General features: G+C 43.0%; 1 protein-coding gene across 1 annotated transcript in view; it reads left to right on the top strand.

Annotated features, from left to right (window-relative positions):
- The window catches only part of LOC311098829 (insulin-like growth factor 1 receptor), a 53,374-nt gene that overhangs the window by 5,803 nt on the left and 20,199 nt on the right, over positions 1 to 27,372 (top strand). Inside the window, exon 2 of the mRNA XM_084139398.1 lies at positions 26,279 to 26,883. Within this exon, the coding sequence (XP_083995524.1) occupies positions 26,279 to 26,883 (605 nt within the window). The remainder of the gene's footprint in view (positions 1 to 26,278; positions 26,884 to 27,372) is intronic.

Below are 27,372 nucleotides of genomic sequence, written 5' to 3'. Positions count from 1 at the left end.
TGGAAGGTTTTCTTTAGGCGAATGATGAAAACATTGGATGAAGATGTTGAATCCTCTCTGCAGGAACAATAGGTAGTGAGGCACAGTCTGGTCCAAAATATAATAAAATAAACAGATTGAAGGTTATACAAGCTAATGTCATGATACTTATGTATGGTATTATTGAAGATATTGATATACAGTGCATTCGGAAAGTATTCAGACCCCTTGACTTTTTCCACATTTTGTTACGTTACAGCCTTATTCTAAAATGGATTAAATCGTTTTTTTCTCCTCATCAATCTACACACAATACCCCATAATGGCAAAGCAAAAACAGGTTTTTAGAAATTGTTGATTTCTAAAAATGATTATAAGTGCAGTAAAAAACGTGATTTTCCTGTGTTTTTATATATATATATATATATATATATATATATATATATATATATATATATATATATATATATTTCCACAATGAGGTTGGAATAATGCTGTGAAATTGTGAACATTTGGATAATGGCCTTTTAGTGTAAGAGCTGTTTTGAAAAGGCCGCCTGAAATTTCAACCTGTTTTGGTGGGATGTTGTTTTGGCCTTCCATGGTGACAGGTGGTAAATTAGTTAATAGATAAGAGGGTTCCAAACCTCTCTGCCAATCACAGCTAGTTTTCAGTTTTCCCATCCCCACTCAGACCATTACCAGACAGTCCTAGCAAAATCCTTGCTTGAGAAATTGCCCTTTGCTAAGAAGCAATTTTTGTTTCTTTTTGACCATTTTAAAACAATCACAGTAAGGGACTTAATTGTTACCCAGAAATGACTTGATATTGAGATAAAAACAACTGCATTGTAGGTTTTTTTCTGGATATAAAAAAAGGGGCTTAGGTGGGGGGCGTGGCAGGGGGCGCGGTCGGCCCTGACAGTGTGGCTGAATTTTAGAGAACATTTTAGATGCCCCCGTCTTGGCAGTGTAGAGAAACTTAAGCATTTTAAAGCCAATTTCCTGCAATGGCGTCAAAATCCCTGGCATTGGACCTTTTTTAAAGTGTTGACAATGGAGTAGCCAACTGCTGCTTTCTGTGTAGCAAAGTCCATGTTTAATACCTGCTTCATTCTTCAATCATACCTGTAGGTCTATTCATGAGCGCCTGCCTGTGTATGAAATATATATATACACAGCACACACTGTATATATATTTTCTGTTGTATTTTTGACTTTTTGTTTTTTTACCCCATATGTAACTCTGTGTTGTTTTTATTGCACTGCTTTGCTTTATCTTGGCCAGGTCGCAGTTGTAAATGAGAACCTGTTCTCAACTGGCTTACCTGGTTAAATAAAGGTGAAATAAAAAATAAAAAAAATAAAAAGTGGGGCTGCACAGTCTGGCAGGGGGTCTGGGTGTCCTCCCCCTGAAAAACTTTGCATTCTTTTACTTAGAAAATAGTCCTGAGCAAATAGGCCTAGGCGATATCCAAAACAACTAACAACACACTGAATTCATACATTATTTTTGTAATTTTCATTGTAAAGTCATGTCTTTCTACTCAATACCACAACTCATTTTATCAAACTGGGAGGTAAAGTTGTTAAAGTATTCAATCATTTAGCTGTGTATTTCGGATGGAATCAACACATTTAAATGTACCAGAGGCCACCAAATAGAGCTCGTACTGCAATTATTTGGAACTCCCTGGCTGGCTACTTTTCTATTTGGCTGGCTACTTCATGTGTTTACATTGATCTACGATACTTCAGAGAGGGCCACCCTCATTTCTCATACAGAATGCAGTGATGTGTGCTGAACCTATCACCTGTAATAAATGTAGTGCTCTATGATAAACGATGTCAATGACTTCAATACAGTGGCAGCTGCATTCATATAGATATCTCCATAGTTTAAAGCTGCATGAATGTCGACTGAATTGTTTGTTTTCAAGTTTTATTGTCACGTGCACAAGTACAGTAAAATGCCTTTCTTGCAATCTCTTTCCCATTCAATGCAGTAATCAATATCAGTAATCAGTAATATCAGTAGCTCTTCAGTAAGGCCTTTCTACTGCCAATGTTTGTCTGTGGAGATTCCATGGCTGTGTGATCGATTTTATACACCTGTCAGCAATGGGTGTGACCGAAATGGCCGAATCCACTAATTTGAAGGGGTGTCCACATACTTTTGTGTCTATACAGTGCATTTGGAAAGTATTCAGACCCTTTGACTTTTTCCATATTTTGTTAGGTTACAGCCATATTTTAAAATTGATTAAATAAAACAAATTCCTCATCAATCTACACACAATACCCCATAATTACAAAGCAAAAACAGGTTTTTAGAAATGTTTGCAAATGTATTATAAATAAAAAAGATACCTTATTTACATAAGTATTCAGACCCTTTGCTATGAGACTTGAAATTGTGCTCAGGTGCATCCTGTTTCCATTGATCATCCTTGAGATGTTTCTACAACTTGATTGGAGTCCACCTGTGGTAAATTAAATTGATTGGACATGATTTGGAAAGGCACACAGATGTCTATATAAGGTCCCACAGTTGACTGTGCATGTCAGAGCAAAAACCCAGCCATGTGGTCGAAGGAATTGTCCGCAGAGCTCCGAGACAGGATTGTGTCGAGGCACAGATCTGGGAAAGGGTAGCAAAAAAAATTCCATAATTGAAGGTCCCAAAAACACAGTGGCTTCCATCATTCTTAAATGGAAGAAGTTTGGAACCACCAAGACTCTTCCTAGAGCTGGCCGCCCAGCCAAACTGATCAATCGGGGGAGAAGGGCCTTGGTCAGGGAGGTGACCAAGAATCTTTGGCCTGAATGTCAAGTCTGGAGGAAACCTGGCACCATCCCTACAGTGAAGCATGGTGGTGGCAGCATCATGCTGTGGGGATGTTTTTCAGCAGCAAGGACTGAGAGACTAGTCAGGATCGAGGGAAAGATGAACGGAGCAAAGTACAGAGATCCTTGATGAAAACCTGCTCCAGAGCACTCAGGACCTCAGACTGGGGGCGAAGGTTCACCTTCCAACAGGACAACGACCGTAAGCACACAGCCAAGACAACGCAGGAGTGGCTTCGGGACAAGTCTCTGAATGTCCTTGAGTGGCCTAGCCAGAGCCCGGACTTGAACCTGATCGAACATCTCTGGAGAGACCTGAAAATATCTGTGCATCAACGCTCCCCATCCAACCTGACAGAGCTTGAGAGGATCTGCAGAGAAGAATGGGAGAAACTCCCCAAATACAGGTGTGCCAAGCTTGTAGCTTCAACACAGGTCTCGTGTAGCTCAGTTGGTAGAGCATGGCGTTTGCAACGCCAGGGTTGTGGGTTCGATTCCCACGGGGGGCCAGTATGAAAATGTATGCAGTCACTAACTGTGACGCTCTGGATAAGAGCGTCTGCTAAATGACTAAAAAATGAAAATGTAAAACAAAGTACTGAGTAAAGGGTCTAAATACTTATGTAAATGAATAATCCAGTTGTATTTTATTTTTTATTTTTGCAAAAACAAAAGACCTGTTTTTACTTTGTCATTATGGGGTATTGTTTGTAGATTGATGAGGGGGAAAAACAATTTAATCTATTTTAGAATAAAGTTGTAACGTAACAAAATGTGGAAATAGTCAAGGGGTCTGAATACTTTTCGAATGCACTGTGTATTTATAAGCAGGTACACAATCAATGTGGGCACCATCCAATGTACATATGCATAAATCTTCAGATACATTGTTCAGCTTTTTGGAAAGTAACATATCATTTACTTGGTTTTACCTGCATTAAGTAACAGAATACACTACAGTATCGCAGATTGTAGTTCTGAAAGAGCCTTGTCAACAGAAGGAGCAACAGAATACACTACAGTATTGTCCGCATACAAGTGGAGGTTACAATTTCTTACAGACAAGTCAATATTGTTTACATAGATAGTAAAAAGTACAGGGCCCTTTGGGGACTACTTTAGGAATATCAAGGAAACCTGACTTACCATCTACCTCCAAGATGAATGGCACTGATAAATACACGAATCTACCACCAGTATGAATGCCACTGAGCTGCTGGTTTGTTTTTACGTTACGCAATGTCAAAAAGGAAATGTGGAAGTGAATGCAGCTGGTGAATTTGGGGAATGACGGGAAGTATCGTCTATGTCTAGAGGAGCTAGACTTTAGAACGTTCTAATCTAGAACTCAGGAGATTCATTGACATTCCAATTTCAGTTTACTTCCTTGAGTTTACTGGGATTGGCCACAACCCCGCTTCAGACGACTTGGCACATTTCCTAGGGGCTGGGGTCAATCTAGAATAGAAAAGTACCAGCTTCTATCTATTTCCACTTGCTGTGGTTGCCTGCAGATGAAATAATGATTAGGATGTTAGACTTTGCCTGAGCAAACCAGCAAGCTTTTCAGGCACATTCCCTAGAGGCACAGTTCCTAAAAGCTTCAGCAGTTAGAATCGCCATCTAGTACATTAATACCATTTTAGATATTTTTAGAATCATTTTTAGAACATCATAGACATAGTTGATCTCAGACTATGGTTAAATACCACTAATCCGTATTTAGAGCTATGTAGTAATCATTCTGAATGGCCTTACTGTACAGAAGTCTGAAATCTGTTCAGTCTATTATTGAAGTGGTTGTACAACCCAACCATTCCCGGTATTGATTACATCGTTGTCTGCTCCACTGGTGCCTCCCTGACCTTGGCTCCAGCAATATATACTGAAGAAAAATATAACCGCAACATTTTCAACGATTTTACTGAGTTACAGTTCAAATAAGGAAATCTGTCAATTGAAATAAATTAGGCCCTAATCTATGGATTTCACATGACTGGGCAGGGGCGTAGCCATGGGTGGGCCTGGGAGGGCATAGGTCCACCCACTGGGGAGCCAGACCCAGCCAATCAGAATGAGTTTTTCCCCACAAAAAGGCTTTATTACAGACAGAAATACTCCTCCGTTTCATTAGCTGTCCGGGTGGCTGGTCTCAGACAATCCCTCAGGTGAAGAAGCCGGATGTGGAGGTCCTGGGCTGCCGTGGTTATACCTGGTCTGCGGTTGTGAGGCCGGTTTGACGTACTTCCAAATTCTCTAAAACGTTGAAGGCGGCTTATGGTATAGAAATGAACATTCAATTATCTGGCAACAGCTCAGGTGGACATTCCTGCAGTCAGCATGCCAATTGCACGCTCCCTCAAAACTTGAGACATCTGTGGCATTGTGTGTAACAAAACTGCACATTTTAGAGTGGCCTTTTATTGTCCCCAGCACAAGGTGCGCCTGTGTAATGATCATGCTGTTTAATCAGATTCTTGATATGTCACACCTGTCACGTGGATGGATTATCTTGACAAAGGAGAAATGCTCACAAACAGGGATGTAAACAAAGTTGTGCACAAAATGTACATGTTGCATTTATATTTTTGTTCAGTATGTGTTGGAAAACAGCAAACCAACCAGGCTGCCAGCAGTGAAACCTTGAAAATAAGTATTTCAATAGTTGCTGCGTGTTTGTGTTCTTCCTGAGGCCACCGTAGTGTAGGAGAGGGAGGCCTAGGGAGAATACGAATGTTCCCTATATAGTGCACTACTTTTGACCAGAGTCCTGTGGGGCCTGTTCAAAAAGTAAAGCACTATGTAGGGAATAGGGTGCCGTTTGGGACATATTCATATTCTCCCTGGGCCTCCCTCTCCTCCCCCTCCAGACAGGCAGGCTCTCCACTATGTCTGTCTGGTGTCTGCAGGAGACATGCACACACACACACACACACACACACACACACACACACACACACACCTGGCCCTCTGCCTGTCTTTCTGCCTGTTGACGTCTACTCTGCTGCCATCTGGCCCTCTGCCTGGCCCTCTGCCTGGCCCTCTGCCTGGCCCTCTGCCTGTCCCTCTGCCTGTCCCTCTGCCTGTCCCTCTGCCTGGCCCTCTGCCTGGCCCTCTGCCTGGCCCTCTGCCTGTTGACGTCTACTCTGCTGCCATCTGGCCCTCTGCCTGGCCCTCTGTCTGTCTCTCTGCCTGGCCCTCTGCCTGGCCCTCTGCCTGGCCCTCTGCCTGTTGACGTCTACTCTGCTGCCATCTGGCCCTCTGCCTGGCCCTCTGCCTGTCTCTCTGCCTGGCCCTCTGCCTGGCCCTCTGCCTGTCTCTCTGCCTGGCCCTCTGCCTGGCCCTCTGCCTGGCCCTCTGCCTGTTGACGTCTACTCTGCTGCCATCTGGCCCTCTGCCTGTCCCTCTGCCTGGCCCTCTGCCTGTCCCTCTGCCTGTCCCTCTGCCTGTCCCTCTGCCTGGCCCTCTGCCTGGCCCTCTGCCTGTTGACGTCTACTCTGCTGCCATCTGGCCCTCTGCCTGGCCCTCTGCCTGGCCCTCTGCCTGTCTCTCTGCCTGGCCCTCTGCCTGGCCCTCTGCCTGTCTCTCTGCCTGGCCCTCTGCCTGGCCCTCTGCCTGTTGACGTCTACTCTGCTGCCATCTGGCCCTCTGCCTGTCCCTCTGCCTGTCCCTCTGCCTGTCCCTCTGCCTGGCCCTCTGCCTGGCCCTCTGCCTGTTGACGTCTACTCTGCTGCCAGACCAGGGACTCAAACTAACTGTGGTCAACTTACCATTTAGTTTTCACTGAACCTTTATTTATACAGGTTAGTCTCACTTTTAACAAGAGAGACCTGGTCTGTAGTGTTCATGGAACCAGGCAGGCAGTAGAGTGGCTGCTGGATCAAAACAACATTCACCACTCAGACTAATGTGTGTGTGTGTGTGTGTGTGTGTGTGATATATACAGTGGCGTGCGAAAGTATTCACCCCCCCCCCCCCCCCCCCCCCTTGGCATTTTTCCTTTTTTGCTGCCTCACAACCTGGAATTAAAATTGATTTTGGGGGGGGTTTGTATCATTTGATTTACACAACATGCCTACCACTTTGAAGATGCAAAATATATGTTATTGTGAAACAAACAAGAAATAAGACAAAAAAACAGAACTTGAGCGTGCATAACTATTCACTATTTGACCCCCTCTCAATCAGAAAGATTTCTGGCTCCCAGGTGTCTTTTTTATACAGGTAATGAGCTGAGATTAGGAGCACACTCTTAAAGGGAGTGACCCCTGGAAGCAGTCAGGCCGGCCAGTCAGCAAACGACCCTTGGAAAGCCAGGCCACCACAGCTACACGTTTGGGATGCAGCCAATGTGGACACTCGCTGCATCCCAAATGGCACCCTATTCCCTATATAGAGCCCTATGTGTCCTGGTCAAAAGAAGCGCACTATACAGTGAGGGAGAAAGGTATTTGATCCCCTGCTGATTTTGTACGTTTTCCCACTGACAAAGAAATGATCAGTCTAGAATTTTTATGGTAGGTTTATTTGAACAGTGAGAGACAGAATAACAACAAAAAAATCCAGAAAAGCGCATGTCAAAAATGTTATAAATTTATTTGCATTTTAATGAGGGAAATAAGTATTTTACCCCCTCTCAATCAGAAAGATTTCTGGCTCCCAGGTGTCTTTTATACAGGTAACGAGCTGAGATTAGGAGCACACTCTTAAAGGGAGTGCTCCTAATCGCAGCTTGTTACCTGTATAAAAGACACCTGTCCACAGAAGCAATCAATCAATCAGATTCCAAACTCTCCACCATGGCCAAGACCAAAGAGCTCTCCAAGGATGTCAGGGACAAGATTGTATACCTACACAAGGCTAGAATGGGCTACAAGACCATCGCCAAGCAGCTTGGTGAGAAGGTGACAACCGTTGGTGCGATTATTCGCAAATGTGAGAAACACAAAAGAACTGTCAATCTCCCTCGGCCTGGGGCTCCATGCAAGATCTCACCTCGTGGAGTTGCAATGATCATGAGAACGGTGAGGAGTCAGCCCAGAAGTACACGGGAGGATCTTGTCATTGATCTCAAGGCAGCTGGGACCATAGTCACCAAGAAAACAATTGGTAACACACTACGCCGTGAAGGACTGAAATCCTGCAGCGCCCGCAAGGTTCCCCTGCTCAAGAAAGCACATATACAGGCCCGTCTGAAGTTTGCCAATGAACATCTGAATGATTCAGAGGAGAACTGGGTGAAAGTGTTGTGGTCAGATGAGACCAAAATTGAGCTCTTTGGCATCAACTCAACTCGCCGTGTTTGGAGGAGGAGGAATGCTGCCTATGACCCCAAGAACACCATCCCCACCGTCAAACATGGAGGTGGAAACATTATGCTTTGGGGGTGTTTTTCTGCTAAGGGGACAGGACAAGTTCACCGCATCAAAGGGACGATGGACGGGGCCATGTACCGTCAAATCTTGGGTGAGAACCTCCTTCCCTCAGCCAGGGCATTGAAAATGGGTCGTGGATGGGTATTCCAGCATGACAATGACCCAAAACACACGGCCAAGGCAACAAAGGAGTGGCTCAAGAAGATGCACATTAAGGTCCTGGAGTGGCCTAGCCAGTCTCCAGACCTTAATCCCATAGAAAATATGTGGAGCTGAAGGTTCGAGTTGCCAAACGTCAGCCTCGAAACCTTAATGTAGATCATGTCTTTGTCAGTGGGCAAACGTACAAAATCAGCAGGGGATCAAATACTTTTTTCCCTCACTGTATGCTAGCGAACCATTGTTTGTACAGATGAACGTGGTACCTTCAGGCGTTTGGAAATTGCTCCCAAGGATGTACCGGACTTGTGGAGGTCTACAAATTTTTTTCTGAGGTCTTGGCTGATTTCTTTTGATTTTCCCATGATGTCAAGCAAAGAGGCACTGAGTGTGAAGGTAGGCCTTGAAATACATCCACGGGTACAACTCCAATTAACTCAAATGATGTCAATTAGCCTATCAGAAGCTTCTAAAGCCATGACATCATTTTCTGGAATTTTCCAAGCTGTTTAAAGGCACAGTCAACTTAGTGTATGTAAGCTTCTGACCCACTGGAATTGTTATACAGTGAAATAATCTGTCTGTAAACAATTGTTGGAAAAAGTACTTGTGTCATGCACAAAGTAGATGTCCTAACCGACTCGCCAAAACTATAGTTTGTTAACAAGAAATGTGTGGAGTGGTTGAAAAACAAGTTTTAATGACTCCAACCTAAGTGTATGTAAACTTCCGACTTCAACTGTATCTCTCCTATCTCTCTCTCAGGGCAGTTTTACTGTAACACACCTTCATTTCTTCATAGTACATGAAGATAGACATCTACCTCTAGCCTACTAGATAGTATCGAAATGCATTGCAGAAGAGTGCTTTCTGTTACAGGAGTTTTCTGCCATGTCCTCGTCTAAACAGTGAGCAAGTGAGCATTTTTTAAGTGAATTAGAAGCCACAGAGCCGCCCTTATAATGTGGTTGGTTTGTGGTTTCTTTTGATAATTTCAGGACCACTGCTTCATCTCCCCAGAATCTTTTTTGCCTTTCATACTCAGATATTCTTATATTTTTCTATATTTATATGAATCAAAACCCCATCAGATAGTTTCATAATGTGCTCCTCTACTTTAGAAAGACCGATTTTTTTTTTTTTTAAATTTAATCACACAGAGCTGTTTGACCTCTTTCGATTCACAGACAATGGGCTATTCCACAGTAACAGGATGATGCTGAGACTCAGATTTTTCCCTTAAAAAATTTATGTCAAACAAAAACCAATGGTTGCAAAGTTAAACAAACCATACAACTCAATGCACAAGGACTACTTTTAACAGTGTCCACTGAAAATGTTATTAATGCAACTTTTACTAGAAGAACAGTGCAGATGCAAAGTTTGGTAAAAAGGTGAAACTTTTAATCTGCACTGTTCTTCTAGTAAATGTGTTTTTGTAAAAATGTTGTGATTTTATTGGTCAGTGCCAGTGGAATTCTTCAGTTGATGATACCTCAGAGCAAGTTTGTTATAGTTTTGTGTTTCATATTATTTAGTATTTCTATCATTTTAAATAAAAAAAATTGGGGGGGAAATTCATTTTAGTTTCATTCAGGAGTTGGAACTGGAATTATTTCACAATAATTTAGTTCTGAACAGAACCATTTTCTTTTTGTTCCGTTCCACTGTTCCGAACTGCAAAATAAAGTTCTGAACCAGTTCAAACTTGTTTTTCTTCCTTTTTAAATTCTTAATTGTATTGCCTTTAGCTCGACATTAAATGACTTAACCAATCAGCGCAGATAGAGCAGCTTGCTATGGAGTGGGCAACCCCCTGCCAAATGGATGACCATATTAGAGACACATATTTCCCTCAGATCCACAAAGAATTTGAAAACAAACCCAATTTTGATAAACTCCCATATCTATTGGGTGAAATACCACAGTGTGCCATCACAGCTGCAATATTTGTGACCTGTTGCCACAAGAAAAGGGCAACCAGTGAAGAACAAACACCATTGTAAATACAACCCATATTTATGTTTATTTATTTTCCCATTTTGTGTTTTAACTATTTGCACATTGTTACAACACTGTATATATACATAATATGGCATTTGAAGGGCAGGAGGTAGCTTAGTGGTTAAGAGCGTAGTGCCAGTAACCGAAAGGTCGCTGGTTCTAATCCCCGAGCCGACTAGGTGAAAAATCTGTCTGTGCCCTTGAGCAAGGCACTTAACCCTAATTGCTCCTGTAAGTCGCTCTGGATAAGAGCGTCTGCTAAATGACCTCAACATTTTTTTTGAAATGTCTTTATTCTTTTGAAACTTCTGAGTGTAATGTTTACTGTTAATATTTGTTGTTTATTTCACTTTTGTTTACTATCTACTTCACTTGCTTTGGCAATGTTATCATACGTTTCCCATGCTAATAAAGCCCTTAAATTGAAATTGAATTGCGAGAGAGAGCTTGGCTTGGCTTGACTTGAAGCGAAGCGCTGGTCATCTTGTTATGACATGCGTTATCTGAATTAGGCCCACATAATTATATGTAAGGAGGAGCTTCTATGGAGGAACTTTAGTGTCTTTGAACTTCAGAGAGTTGGCTTAACGTTGGACCAGAGCTAGCTAGCTTGTGTGTGTGCAGAGCGGCACCAGAATTAAAAACACGTCTTACTTTTTTGTAGTTAATAAATCCAATGTGAAACGTGAAAACTCTAGTATCCTTAACTAGAATTTGAAAAAGTTAATCCATTCTTTTCTAATAAAAAAAATCTCCCTAATTTCTGAATCACGCTTGTAATGCAAGTAGGCTACAGTAGCCTATGCTTCGGTAGGGGAGGGGCAGGTAGTCTACACACACACACACACACACACACACACACACACACACACACACACACACACACACACACACACACACACACACACACACACACACACACACACACACACACACACACACACACACACACACACACACACACACACACACACACACACACACACACACACTGGAAAAGATTTTCGGCCAGGCAGACACTGGAACACGTTTCTGAGTGAACGAGTGAGGGCTTTGCATAGGAGTTTTTTGTGGAACTGAAAAAAAAATGCCTGGAACGTAAAATAACGTTATTAACCTGTTCCCGTGCTTTTAAAATACCGGTTCTGTTCCGGAACAGTATAGATCACTTTTGTTCCCGATTTATGTTACTTGAAAAATGTCGTTCTTTCTGGGTTTTTGGTTCTGTTCCCTGAACTGGTTTCAGTTTGATAAAAAACATTTTATATTTCGCTTTAGGAATGGAAAGTAGTGGCTTTCCTCCCTGTTAGCTAGTGATGCGCAAGCTAGGCCAGACAGCTTATGGTCCCAAAGCTTCTGTACATTTACTTATCCAGGTAAGTTGACTGAGAACATGTTTTCATTTACAGCAACAGCCTAGGGAATAGTTACAGGGGACATGAATGAGCCAATTGGAAGTGGGGGATGGTTAGATTTGGAGTTAAGTGAGGACATCAGGGTTAACACCCCTACAATAAGTGCCAGAGTCAGGAAATCCGTTTAACGTCCCATCCGAAACGCAGCACCCGACACAGGGCAATATTTCTTTAGACCAGAGGAGAGAGTGCCTCCTATTGGCCCTCTAACACCACTTCCAGCAGCCTCTGGTCTCCCATCCAGAGACTGACCTGGACCAACCCTGCTTAACTTCAGAGGCAAGCCAGCAGTGGGATGCAGGGTGGTATGCTGCTGGCAGGATTATCTACTTTACTCTGCTCTACTCATAGAGAACAGGATACTCTGGCGAATGGCGCTAGTTTAATAAAGTTAGCTCAAAGCTGAATCAATGCCCGCAAGATCACTTAATGATAGTATTCTACATAACTGAATTTAATAGCATAACGTTACTGTAAGACAAAAACACCACCTCATTTTTTATGAGATTTTAGGAGGATTATGCGAATTGTCAAATGTTTCTCTCATGTGGCTAAAACTCAACAGCGTGCCACTAGGCAAAATATGTGCTTTGATTGAAGCTAAACACAGGTAGGCTATGCTACATGATTGAAGCTAAACACAGGTAGGCTATGCTACATGATTGAAGCTAAACACAGGTAGGCTATGCTACATGATTGAAGCTAATCACAGGTAGGCTATGCTACATGATTGAAGCTAATCACAGGTAGCCTATGCTACATGATTGAAGCTAATCACAGGTAGCCTATGCTACATGATTGAAGCTAAACACAGGTAGGCTATGCTACATGATTGAAGCTAAACACAGGTAGGCTATGCTACATGATTGAAGCTAAACACAGGTAGGCTATGCTACATGAGCCACCTGCTCAAAAATTTGCTCTCGGTACATATTTTGAAACAACTCTGGACATAACTAAGAAGATCTAAATGCATTTCCCCATGAAACTGATTAAGATGGAATGGTTGGCATTCAGATGCTGCCTGGACATTTCACCGGTAAAATTGACAGGGAGAAATGTGAAGTGACCACAAAAATGTGTGCGTAAAGTTGAGGTAAAGAAACGCATGCGCATAACATGATCTTTTCAGGCGTTCCAGGGGGGCTGGACGGGGCGGTTACCTACGCATCCACAGCCTCGGCCTTAAAAAAAAGAAAAAGCTTGAAAACCCAATTCGATTTTTGCCCAAAGTTCAGAAGAAGAAAAAAGTAAAACTGAACATAATTCATGATGGTTTTTTATTTATTTTAGTTTGTTTTGGAGTCAAAGGTAACAGGTTTGTTCATTGTTTTATTTCAGTTTACGAAATTGTAAACTGAAATAATGGAATCTACAAAAATTGCTGTTTTTTGTTTTAGTTTCAGTTTTCATTCACTATAATAACCTTGCATCAGAGGCACAGACTCTCTATGTGTCTGTGTGAGTTAGTCCAGCAGCCCCCAGCAGTTGTCTGTCTGTGCGTCTGTCGGTGTGTGTGTTAGGGTTGGGCGGTATGCAGTTCTTCATACCTTTCCTGTACCATATCAGTGTATACGGTATTATCGGCAGTGCACATAAGGTGCGCTGTTTCTTTCAAAAAAAATTATAACATTGAAGCTTTTTTGGGGACACACACAATTGTTTGGGGGGTGGGGGGGGGGCAGCAGGGCTGTGTGTGTGTGTCTGTCTGTTAGTCCCCCAGCCCCCCCCCCATGCCTGTCCTCTTTGGCCTGTCTGTTAGTCCCCCAGCCCCCCCCATGCCTGTCCTCTTTGGCCTGTCTGTCTATGAGCGATCCATGTTCTCTTCTCGACACTAATGAAGAGTAAGCCGGGAGAGAGAGGGAGCATGGTGGTTTCCATGGTAACCCCATTGGTTTGTGTGATGTTCCCAAAACACCCGTTTTTTTTTTTTTCTCCTTTCCTCCTGTTGATAGGAAGGACTCTTAACAGCTAGGCTGCTCCCCAAGTGGCACCCTGTTCCCAATGGGCCCTGGTCAAAAGAATGGCACTATATAGGGAATAGGGTGGTGTTTAGGCCGCAGACAGCCCTAAACTGAACTACCTGCGGTGTTATGGATAGAATAGGATGTGAAGACCCACTGACAGTCCATGAACTCCGTTACATCTGTGACAGTTGTTCCTGTTCTCCCTGTTTTAGCAGCCTTTCTCAAACTTTTTTTGTGTGCCAGGGACCGGCAAGGCATGGCCTTCTTCCTCTGGGGGCCCAAAACAAAATGAATTGACAATCGCTTGAATTTTTTACTTTTTTTTTAACACATTTTATTTCCTTTATTTTTTACTTTAAATCAAATCAAATTGTATTTGTCACGTGCCGAATACAACAGGTGTAGACTTTACCGTGAAATGCTTACTTCACATGAAATGCTTATTTACGAGCCATTTCCCAACAATGCAGAGTTAAAAAGTACGAAAAAATAGCAAAAAAAGGTAATAGTAACACAATAAAATAACAATCCTGTTGGGCGGTTTATACTAAATAGATACTAATGAATTATGTATTTACTTGGCTGCCTTCATGGTCAATCTGTGCTGTTTGTCTGTGCTGTCTTCATGGGCTGTCTTCAGGGTCTGTCTGTAAGTGACAAAACAATAATAAATAAATTGTCATTATACACAATCACATTACCTGTGCTGTCAATAAAAACAGTGTAACAACAGAATCTTCATAAACAAATAACAATCTTTCATTCTTTCAATATATACATGGAATAGTACAAGATGTTTGACTCACTTAATCATTGAGACGGGTGTGCCTGTCTCCTGGACACCAACCGGTCAAACCTCGGCGGGAAGAAGGAGCGGGACAGTCGAGGTGTTTTCAACAGGCAGTCTGCTGCAATATGTTGATTTTGTTTCAGCTAGAGAGGAGAAGCTGGTCTCGCGTAAGTAGGTAGCCTCCCGAGTGGCGCAGTGGTCTAAGGCGCTGCATCGCAGTGCTAGCTGTGCCACTAGAGATCCTGGTTCGAATCCAGGCTCTGTTGTAGCGGGCCGCGACCTGGAGACCCATGGGGCGGCGCACAATTGGCCCAGGGTAGGGGAGGGAATGGCCGGCAGGGATGTAGCTCAGTTGGTAGAGCATGGCGTTTGCAACGCCAGGGTTGTGGGTTTGATTCCCACGGGGGGCCAGTATGAAAAATAAAAAAAATTATATATGCACTCACTAACTGTAAGTCGCTCTGGATAAGAGCGTCTGGTAAATGTAGGTAGAATGAAAGGGGATTCACTACCATCTTGCTGAGTTTTGGGTATTCTCTGCTTCAGAAAAGCCAGAATGTGGAAAGGCTCATCTTGTTAAAACGAGCGTATAGGCCTTGATCACAGGACAGCTCCCATGGTTTATCCTCAACAACCGGTGACGAACTCAACGGCTTTACACATCCACTGCTTTCTCGGGCGTGGATCAAATTGTTAGAGGAAGTAATCCTCGAATTTGAGAAGAGCTTGGCTCAAATGTGACCTCATCAATTTACACATGTGATCCATGTCTAAATTACCCTCGTCAGCCAGAGTTGAGAATCGGGGGAACATATAAAGAATGCCTCTCCACTCGGTCTCTCCAGACGCCCAGCTTTTTCTTGAAAGTGGCAATTTTATTGTTTGCTTGGAAAATGTCACGTGCGCATGGATAGGTTGAGCAGCTGTTTAGTCGGTAGGCTTACATGTCCTTGTATGGATAGGTTGAGCAGCTGTTTAGTCGGTAGGCTTACATGTCCTTGTATGGATAGGTTGAGTTGGTTGAAATGGTCCAGTACATCAGATAGGTATGCCAGTTCAATCCATTTATCATCTTCAGGTGCAGAGCTAGATCTGATTTCTTTGTGGCTAGAAATGTCTGGATGTCATGTCTCCATTCATAAACCCTGCTGAACACTTTCCCCCTGGAAAGCCAGTGCACCTCTGCAAGTAAAAGCAGGTGACAGTGATCAGCCCCCATTTCTTCCCACAATGCATCAAAAAATGCGAGAGTTGGTAGCTCTTGCCTGTTAAGTTGGCCCTCTTCACAACATTATTAAGGACCTCGTTGAGTTCTGGAGATGAGCGTTTTGATGCCAGCGTCTCACTGTGAATGAAACAGGTGCGTTGCCTGTATGGAGGGGAGACACCTCTCTGACTCTTGCCACAAATGGAATCTACAAGTTAATAATAAATATGTTGCGTTCACGTCTCCATCTCAACCAAAAATATTGGTTAAAGAATGGGATTAAATCAGATCTAACTGTATTTAAGGGTTTATTAGATTTTGTCCTGTTCTTTAACTTAGATGTTTGGTTAAAATGGAGATGAGGATCCAACATATCAGTAGCACAGATAGAGCTATCCAAGCAGAAGATACATGTCGACAAGTTAACAAATTATATGTTGGATTCATGTCTCCATCTCAACCAAATATAACATTTTAAAGAATTGGCTCGTATGGAACTATCCAAGCAGTAGATACATCTCCTTTTGAATGTTAATATTTTGTTGTGTTGTCAACCAAACACAATTCAATATTACTTTTGTAAGACAACCTTAACATTAGGCTATTTACTGTCTTACAAACTAAGTAACAGTATTTATTCAACCTTAAAATGAGTAACACATCCATGGGCACGTTGAGGTTACTGTAACTATAAATGTCTTCTTATGTAATCATAGAAAGCGTGCATCGTCAGGGTCGCATGCCTGTGGAAATCTTCACAATTGCTAAAAGAATCTGCACAGAATTTCAAATGGCATTGATCACTTGCACCCATGTATTTTAATGGTATCTCAATTGACCGCAATTCAGGTCATTTGGTTGTGCTATTAGATCAAGCACAGTGATAACACAATGTTGTTGTATAAATAAACAAAATATCTGACATTTTATTCCCATTTGAACTTTGGTGTGCTTTTAAATGGTTGAAAGCGGAATGATAACACATTTAGGTGATAACTAAACCAAAAATCTGACATTCATTTTCCATTGGAATTTGTGACCGACCGGCTCGATTCGGTCTTATGTAGCAAAATTTGAAATTGTGTTTTTTACATTGGATAAAAGTAGAGACTCAGAGCTAGAAAATGGTATGTCATACACTACATTTGAGGAACAATGGGAAAGTAAATCTGCTTTGAAAGTTGATAAACTTGTAACCTCCCTTTTGAGAAAATGGACCTTGAATGTTTTGGTACCTACTGGAGAGCTCTTCTTTATCTACACCCATTCAGCATCATTCACACCCTCTTAAGCATTAGCCCCACCAATCTCTTTAAGGATTCACATGTGAGGCCATGTACTAAACAACCAAAGATTTCAAGACTAAAGGCTGGTTTTATTACATTTACATTTTACATTTTAGTCATTTAGCAGGCGCTCTTATCCAGAGCGACTTACAGTTAGTGAATACCTTTATTTATATATATATATATATACTTTTTTTTCATACTGGCCCCCCGTTTATACTACGGGTGTGTTCGTAAATGTAATCTGGATTGCCAGAGTGTGCTCTGGGCGTTCGTAAACTCTGCGTTCTGAGCACACACTGGACGCTCTGGATGAAAATTACGGTTGATCCGAGCGTTCTGACCTAACAATATCAGTCAAGCACCTAAGCTAACTGGCTAACGTTGGCTAGCTTGCTAGCTACTTCCAGACACAAATGACAATTTTACTCACCCTAGCAGAGCTGGTTAGGCTGTTTTTATGTTATCCAGTGCATTGGTGACTGCAACTGTGCTGCTGGCAACTTTTTTTGTCAACGTTTACTGACACCGGCCATATTCAACGGGTGTTGAGCGTTCGTAAATTCATCAGTTATTCTGCGCTCTGGCACACTCAGACGAGAGTGATCTGAAATCGGAGTAGAAAGCCAGAGCGAATTTACCATTTACGTCTATCGACAGTTGTCACAGTGACATCATAAACATTCTATTGAAAAAGTTACTTGCGTAGGGTAGTCTAGCTAACCAACCAGGTTAAATGTTAGCTAGCTAACATTAGGCTATAACTAGCAATGCAAATGGCTCTGAGATACGAATAATATTACTACACAGATCATACATGTAATGTTAGCTAGCTAGCCAGCCAGCTAACGTTAGCTAGCTAGCTAACAGTACACTTTAACTTGAAATGAAAACAACTTTCTGACAAAATTACTTGCCTATCTGAAAATGTAATATCTGAAAATGTAGCTAGCTAGACTCTCTTACCCGTATACATGGATGGACGCTTCTCCCTCTCTGTCACGGATGCCATGGTTGCCATTAGTATGAAGATTTAATCCGGAGATTTCTGTGTGTTCTCTTTTCAACTCCATCTGCATATTTGCAATCAAATGCCAGAATTTTATCCATCTCCTTAGCTATCATACTCTAATTCCACTGATTTCAAAACTCGGTCCTCCAGAAAGTGGAGAGCAACACTTATGCAGTTCTACTACGTGATATCTTTAAAAAAAAAAGCTGTGTTAGAAAGGATTACCTACACATACTGACCAGCTCATATTATAGACAGAAGAGTGCTACATGGCAGACCAATCCGAACTCATCTCTCGGCATGTCCAGCCCACTCATTATCTCAGGCAATCATGGCTAGCGGGAAGGTTGCTGTCTTTTTCCATGGCTAAACCAACTAGGCTCATAATTTAACAATGTTATTCGTATTTACAGATGGCATACAAGTTTGTTAGTAAGGCACATGAAAGTTCACATGTTCCAGAATGCATTTCTGCCAAAAAACGCATTTTGGTAACAAGAATAGTTTACGTTCAAATGGCGCTCCTGTGAAGTAGTGACGTGCGACACATGCCTAGTTTCCTGAAACTAGTCACATTTGTTTGTGCTTTTAGATGGTTGAAAGCATAGTGATAACACATTGGGAATTCAACAAACTTTTGGCTGTATTTTTGAGTGGGTGAAAATAGTTTGGAATCTTATTGATCAACGTATCTACCTAATATTACCCAATTCTCCATGTTGCAATGACATGGTGTGCCCAGTGGGATACTTCGTCATGGCAACACAATTTGTTTACTGCACTATAGTTCAGCGCATATAGGCCTACAGCAAGTATTTATTCGAGTCTAATTACATTTTGATATTTTGGGAATTTTAGATTCTCCCTGACTGTGTATTTTTTGGGGGGTGATCGTTAGATCTCAAAGATTATTTTATGAAAAAATATATTGCTCCATTATATTTTATACATACTTTAGATCATCTGTCTTTAGTCGTTTTAAGATTACACTGAAAACGTCCCCGTCCCCCCCCACCATATAGGGGAAACACTGGAATCATCATATAGATTCTGGGACAGGTGAATCATCATATAGATTCTGTTACAGGTGAATCATCATATAGATTCTGTTACAGGTGAATCATCATATAGATTCTGTTACAGGTGAATCATCATATAGATTCTGTTACAGGTGAATCATCATATAGATTCTGGTACAGGTGAATCATCATATAGATTCTGGTACAGGTGAATCATCATATAGATTCTGTTACAGGTGAATCATCATATAGATTCTGGTACAGGTGAATCATCATATAGATTCTGGGACAGGTGAATCATCATATAGATTCTGGTACAGGTGAATCATCATATAGATTCTGGTACAGGTGAATCATCATATAGATTCTGGTACAGGTGAATCACCATATAGATTCTGGGACAGGTGAATCACCATATAGATTCTGGGACAGGTGAATCACCATATAGATTCTGGTACAGGTGAATCATCATATAGATTCTGGGACAGGTGAATCACCATATAGATTCTGGTACAGGTGAATCATCATATAGATTCTGGGACAGGTGAATTACCATATAGATTCTGGTACAGGTGAATCATCATATAGATTCTGGTACAGGTGAATCACCATATAGATTCTGTTACAGGTGAATCACGATTTGATTCTGGTGCAGATTAATCACGATTTGATTCTGATACAGGTGAATCATTTGTCTCTCAAGAGTTACCAGAGTTATCTTGTTCAGTTGGGCCTACAGTTCAGATCTGATAAAAACCTTACCACCACACTCCGTCAGCTGTGGCCAGGCAACCCCTATCAGTGCATCCAACATGGCACCCTATTCCCTATATAGTGTTCTACTTTTGACCAAGGCTGCATTGGTCCAGTTTCCAACACTAGTCACTGTCACCACACTGGACTGGATTAGATTCTCAATTGGGAATGCTGGGATATAAATACTACAGGCCTGGCTCTGGCAGAGAGATGTCTATCCCAAATGGCACCCTATTCCCTATACAGTGAGGGGAAAAAAGTATTTGATCCCCTGCTGATTTTGTACGTTTGCCCACTGACAAAGACATGATCAGTCTATAATTTTAATGGTAGGTTTATTTGAACAGTGAGAGACAGAATAACAACAAAATAATCCAGAAAAACGCATGTCAAAAATGTTATAAATGTATTTGCATTTTAATGAGGGAAATAAGTATTTGACCCCTATGCAAAACATAACTTAGTACTTTGTGGCAAAACCCTTGTTGGCAATCACAGAGGTCAGACGTTTCTTATAGTTGGCCACCAGGTTTGCACACATCTCAGGAGGGATTTTGTCCCACGCCTCTTTGCAGATCTTCTCCAAGTCATTAAGGTTTCGAGGCTGACGTTTGGCAACTCGAACCTTCAGCTCCCTCCACAGATTTTCTATGGGATTAAGGTCTGGAGACTGGCTAGGCCATTCTAGGACCTTAATGTGCTTCTTCTTGAGCCACTCCTTTGTTGCCTTGGCTTTGTGTTTTGGGTCATTGTCATGCTGGAATACCCATCCACAACCCATTTTCAATGCCCTGGCTGAGGGAAGGAGGTTCTCACCCAAGACTTGACGGTACATTGCCTCGTCCATCATCCCTTTGATGCGGTGAAGTTGTCCTGTCCCCGTAGCAGAAAAACACCCCCAAAGCATAATGTTTCCACCTCCATGTTTGACGGTGGGGATGGTGTTCTTGGGGTCATAGGCAGCATTCCTCCTCCTCCAAACAAGGCGAGTTGAGTTGATGCCAAAGAGCTCGATTTTGGTCTCATCTGACCACAACACTTTCACCCAGTTCTCCTCTGAATCATTCAGATGTTCATTGGCAAACTTCAGACGGGCCTGTATATGTGCTTTCTTGAGCAGGGGGACCTTGCAGGCACTGCAGGATTTAAGTCCTTCACGGCGTAGTGTGTTACTAATTGTTTTCTTGGTGACTATGGTCCCAGATGCCTTGAGATCATTGACAAGATCCTCCCGTGTAGTTCTGGGCTGATTCCTCACCGTTCTCATTATCATTGCAACGCCACAAGGTGAGATCTTGCATGGAGCCCCAGGCCGAGGGAGATTGACAGTTCTTTTGTGTTTCTTCCATTTACGAATAATCGCACCAACGGTTGTCGCCTTCTCACCAAGCTGCTTGGTGATGGTCTTGTAGCCCATTCCAGCCTTGTGTAGGTCTACAATCTTGTCCCTGACATCCTTGGAGAGCTCTTTGGTCTTGGCCATGGTGGAGAGTTTGGAATCTGATTGATTGATTGCTTCTGTGGACAGGTGTCTTTTATACAGGTAACAAGCTGCGATTAGGAGCACTCCCTTTAAGAGTGTGCTCCTAATCTCAGCTCAATACCTGTATAAAAGACACCTGGGAGCCAGAAATCTTTCTGATTGAGAGGGGGTAAAATACTTATTTCCCTCATTAAAATGCAAATAAATTTATAACATTTTTGACATGCGCTTTTCTGGATTTTTGTTGTTGTTATTCTGTCTCTCACTGTTCAAATAAACCTACCATTAAATTTCTAGACTGATCATTTCTTTGTCAGTGGGAAAACGTACAAAATCAGCAGGGGATCAAATACCTTTTTCCCTCACTGTATAGTGCGCTTCTTTTGACCAGGACACATAGGGCTCTATATAGGGAATAGGGTGCCATTTGGGATGCAGCGAGTGTCCACATTGGCTGCATCCCAAACGTGTAGCTGTGGTGGCCTGGCTTTCCAAGGGTCGTTTGCTGACTGGCCGGCCTGACTGCTACCAGGGGTCACTGACTGACTGTCCTGGCTGCTACCAGGGGTCACTGACTGACTGCCTTTCCCTCCTTGTGTATCTATCTCTATCTATCTCTGTCTGGTTCAGCTTACTGCCACCCAGACACACCAACCCCCTGTCCTGTCCTCCTACCTCAGCTTACTGCCACCCAGACACACCAACCCCCTGTCCTGTCCTCCTACCTCAGCTTACTGCCACCCTGACACACCAACCCCCTGTCCTGTCCTGTCCTCCTACCTCAGCTTACTGCCACCCAGACACACCAACCCCCTGTCCTGTCCTGTCCTCCTACCTCAGCTTACTGCCACCCAGACACACCAACCCCCTGTCCTGTCCTCCTACCTCAGCTTACTGCCACCCAGACACACCAACCCCCTGTCCTGTCCTCCTACCTCAGCTTACTGCCACCCAGACACACCAACCCCCTGTCCTGTCCTCCTACCTCAGCTTACTGCCACCCAGACACACCAACCCCCTGTCCTGTCCTGTCCTCCTACCTCAGCTTACTGCCACCCAGACACACCAACCCCCTGTCCTGTCCTCCTACCTCAGCTTACTGCCACCCTGACACACCAACCCCCTGTCCTGTCCTGTCCTCCTACCTCAGCTTACTGCCACCCAGACACACCAACCCCCTGTCCTGTCCTGTCCTCCTACCTCAGCTTACTGCCACCCAGACACACCAACCCCCTGTCCTGTCCTCCTACCTCAGCTTACTGCCACCCTGACACACCAACCCCCTGTCCTGTCCTGTCCTCCTACCTCAGCTTACTGCCACCCAGACACACCAACCCCCTGTCCTGTCCTCCTACCTCGGCTTACTGCCACCCAGACACACCAACCCCCTGTCCTGTCCTCCTACCTCAGCTTACTGCCACCCAGACACACCAACCCCCTGTCCTGTCCTCCTACCTCATGTTTCAACACTTCCACTTCACTCCTTCAGTTTCGCTCTCTCTCTTTCTCTGTCTCACTAGCTCTCTCCCTCTCTCTTTCTTTCTCTGTCTCACTAGCTCTCTCCCTCTCTCTTTCTTTCTCTCTCACTAGCTCTCTCCCTCTCTCTCTCTTTCTCTGTCTCACTAGCGCTCTCCCTCTCTCTCTCTTTCTGTCTCACTAGCTCTCTCCCTCTCTCTCTCTTTCTCTGTCTCACTAGCTCTCTCCCCCTCTCTCTCTTTCTCTGTCTTACTAGCTCTCTCCCTCTCTCTCTCTTTCTCTGTCTCACTAGCTCTTTCCCTCTCTCTCTCTTTCTGTCTCACTAGCTCTCTCCCCCTCTCTCTCTTTCTCTGTCTCACTAGCTCTCTCCCCCTCTCTCTCTTTCTCTGTCTTACTAGCTCTCTCCCTCTCTCTCTCTTTCTCTGTCTTACTAGCTCTCTCCCTCTCTCTCTCTTTCTCTGTCTCACTAGCTCTCTCCCTCTCTCTCTCTTTCTCTGTCTCACTAGCTCTCTCCCTCTCTCTCTCTTTCTCTGTCTCACTAGCTCTCTCCCTCTCTCTTACTCTCTGTGTGTGTGTCCTGCACTGTTATGCAACACAAGGTGTAAAATCCTGCCATAAAGAGTTGTAGGGCTCTGCTTAGTATGCTAGCTCCTTCACCTATCAGACACCCGACTGAGCAGTTGGCCCCAGGTACAGGACACACACAGCTGAGGTAGAGTATTGTGTCCTACAATAAAAAATGTAACAAACTTGTTTAGTTTTTTTTATGCTCAGAACTGCTGTTAGTAATTTGGGGAAAAAGGCTGTTATAGATCGACTGAGGCTTAAGAGAATAGGGGACAAGTGCATGAATCTGGTGCATAAAGTCGATACAGTTTCATATCGGGATATTTTCTTTGACGAGATATTGTATCGTCTGGACAATACCGCAATATAATTTATTGCGCTAGTTGGCTGTGCCTGCACCAAAACCACTGTATTTTTCCTTCATAGCTTGTTCTTTTATCTTCCTTTTAATTAGGGAGACAATTTGCTTTCAGCACTTTTATTTCCATGACTGATCAAAACTCGTTTTTCAACAAATGGCTCTCTCTTGTCCCTCTGCAGCAGACATATGGTGAGCAATATGTTTGGACTGTGGATTCGCAATACAATCACAGTATTGAATCACAATACATATAGAATCATGAAAATCGAAATACACATCGTATCGGTACCTAAGTATTGTGATAATATCGTATTGTGAGGTTCCTGGCAATTCCCAGCCCTATAATCCATAGAACTGGGCTAGCTGATGAAGAAAAAAACCTGCATAATCCCTATTGGACAGACTACGTAACATAAATTGAGCATCTGACCAAATTAAGTGAGATTTTAGTTCAGCATTACCGAGATTAGCCCATACACAACGCATATTTAAATACATTAGCTAGTGTTTACCTAATGGATTGATTTAGTTACCAAAGTTATAGCTTCAGCCCCATACCAAATAAGATTAAAGTAGTCAGAGATGAACACAACTTGACTCTGATGACAGCGCTAGCTTCCATATTAGAATAGAATGTGGGCAACAACCAATGACAGCACTCAATACTAGAATGTGGGTAGTAACAGTCAATGATAGTGCCCTATATTAGAATGTGGGTAAGAGCGTATCTTTGGTAAAAGCCAGATATATGGTTACTGAACCAACTGTCAGAGAGGCATGGGTTTCATCAAATCAAGATACATAACCACATATTTTGCTGTGATATAGTTTATTCTCTCAATCCAGACTATTCTGGTCTATTTTGATTCTAGGCCTTGGTCTCATTATTTTACTTTACCCCAAAACTGGTTTTGCAACAAAATACTACACAATTCACTGTGCGCAGTCAACTTTCTCTGAACTATGCATAGCGTACTGTACAACCATCTCATGAATTAGCTGTTTCGTAGGTTGTATCTGTCAGTAGTGGTAATTGTGTAAAATCACGAAGCCATATTACAACCTATGTTGTGATAATTGCGTTGTTTGCTCTATAACCCATTCGTAAATACGCCACCCGTGATATACAATAAGGCTGTGACAACAAAAAGACGACAGTCACGGAATAGATTCAACTACACCTACCTTTGTTTCATCACAAAACCGGAGAGCACCATCTGTCCGGTAAAGTCCATAAAGCCATTATTGCATGTAACCAACAGTTATATGACCTGCAGCATGATCAAGCAAGTTGATGTTTTCGACAGTTTACTAAACAACTACTGAATTAGAACCACAGAGTTACCGCAAGTCAGCGCAAAGACAACAGGAGCACTGCCTCCGCTATTCCAGCACCATTTAAACTTAAACATTTAAACATCATCAAATCATCAGGGCTATATATGCTTAGTTTAATACACTGAAAACAAACTTAAAGATACTAAAAACAATTTAGTCCAATGTTGCTAAATACAGTATCGTGTGGTGTGTGTGTGTGTGTGTGTGTGTGTGTGTGTGTGTAAGTAAAACAAATGTTGACTCCCTCTACTTGTAGACTAGTTGAACTCCAATGCCATCCTCCTCTCTTTCATGTTGGCAAAACGGTGTATGGCCCTGTCATACAGTTCACTTTTAGTTTTTGTTGTCATAGGCTACCTAGCTAAAATGCTTGCTACTAGCCTAAGTTCCTCGCATGGGCAGCAATGAACCAGCTAAATTAGCTAGCTAGCTAGTTAACGTGAGCCTACTAGGCTACATCTAGGTTACATATTGAACTTCAATCGTCTCAGGCCAGTGGCACTACATATTAATTTATGGTTAGATCAGAATCGCCGTCATAATCATTGGTCTGTACAGTGAATTAAGTCAAAACCACAAGTCCAAATCCCCATCTCCATCCATGGCTTAGGAAAGGGCCGATTTAGCAAGCTAGCTACTGCAGGACATCAACACAAGCTGACCAGAAACAGACACGTTTTTCTGAAAATTACGTTTTGCTTAGGAAGTGATTTGATTGGTCTGAAGCCAAATCCAAACTGGCCTCCCTTGGGTGGCATTTTGCTGCACCAGGACAACCCACAGTTGAGCTCAGCTCAATGCTGATTGGCTAATTCTTTAATATATTTTTTTTTATCAAGTGAGGCCAAATTCTCGCTGGCAGAGCCTAATTGATCATTAACGTTGCATGAATAGGATAATAGGTTATTCCTCTAAAGTGGTTGGTTGCTGAATCTTGGTTAATGAAGTCCATAGAAATGAGATGGACAGCACACCAAAATATAATATGCCATTTAGCAGACGTTTTTATCCAAAGCGACTTACAGTCATGCGTGCATACATTTTTTTTTTTTTTTTTTTGTGTATGGGTGGTCCCGGGGATCGAACCCACTACCTTGGCGTTACAAGCGCCGTGCTCTACCAGCTGAGCTACAGAGGACCACACCAAAAAAAATGACTATAAATTTTTTTGTATGCTATCCTTGAGTTAATCCCATCTCTAATCAGTTTGTTCCTTTCTTCTCCTCGTCCCCTGAAGTCTCCCCGGGAATCTGCTGCAGCAAGGACATCCGGAACAACGTGACCAACCTGCGCTCCCTGGAGAACTGCACGGTCATCGAGGGCCACCTGAAGATCCTACTCATGTTCAAGACCAAACCCGAGGACTTCAGGGGTCTCAGTTACCCCAAACTGACCGTGGTCACAGACTTCCTCCTCTTGTTCAGGGTCTACGGAATGGAGAGCCTCAAAGACCTCTTCCCCAACCTCACCGTGATCCGAGGTAACAACCTGTTCTTCAACTACGCTCTGGTCTTCTTTGAAATGCTGCAGCTGAGGGATATCGGTCTCCATAGCCTGATGAACATCACCCGAGGAGCGGTGAGGATCGAGAAGAACCCGGACCTCTGCTACCTCTCCACCCTGGATTGGTCCAAGATCCTGGATACGGTGGAGGACAACTATATCGTGTCCAATAAGAACGACAGGGAGTGCGGGGACGTGTGTCCCGGAGCGCTGGCCAAGGGGAAGGCTACCTGTCAACAGACCACCATCAATGGAAACTTCAACGAACGCTGCTGGACGCACAAGCACTGCCAGAGAAGTAAGTCGCTGGGTTCTTATTTTGTGTTTCTTATCCCGGAAGTCCCATTTTGAGGTCAGAAGACGTGATTTCTTTGCATGATGGTGGGAGTGTTATGTTTTTAAATGCATGTAAAAATCGCAAACTAGAAAGTTGATGATTGACCTTCCGGTTGTTGTCTTCCTTGTCTGCGGTTATCCATGTTTTGGATACTCTGTTGTCCCTGCCATAACCTGCACCTTGGGAGAAGACTTCCACTGGTTTTAATGTGTCAGGTTATTATGTTTGTGTAGTAGTCAGGCTCCTCTTGATTTTGCTTCTCCTTCAGTGTTGTGCTATTTATAAGTGAAAGTAGATCAGTGAATTTATCTGATTGAGGGAGGGAGGGAGCGGGAGAGAGAACACGAACTACTCGGGTTTGCAGTGATGTCACTTAATATTCAGAGACCCAGTCTCCAGGGAAGTCAGATTACGGAGAAGAGTTGTGTGCGTTCTGACAGGCCAGGGCAATGCTTCTGTCTCTCTCTCTCTCTCTCTTCTCTCTCTCTCTC

The sequence above is a fragment of the Coregonus lavaretus genome (genome assembly GCF_964263955.1).
Source record: "Coregonus lavaretus genome assembly, chromosome: 23".
Taxonomy (NCBI): Eukaryota; Metazoa; Chordata; class Actinopteri; order Salmoniformes; family Salmonidae; genus Coregonus; species Coregonus lavaretus.
This window is presented reverse-complemented; position numbering and strand designations above follow the sequence as displayed.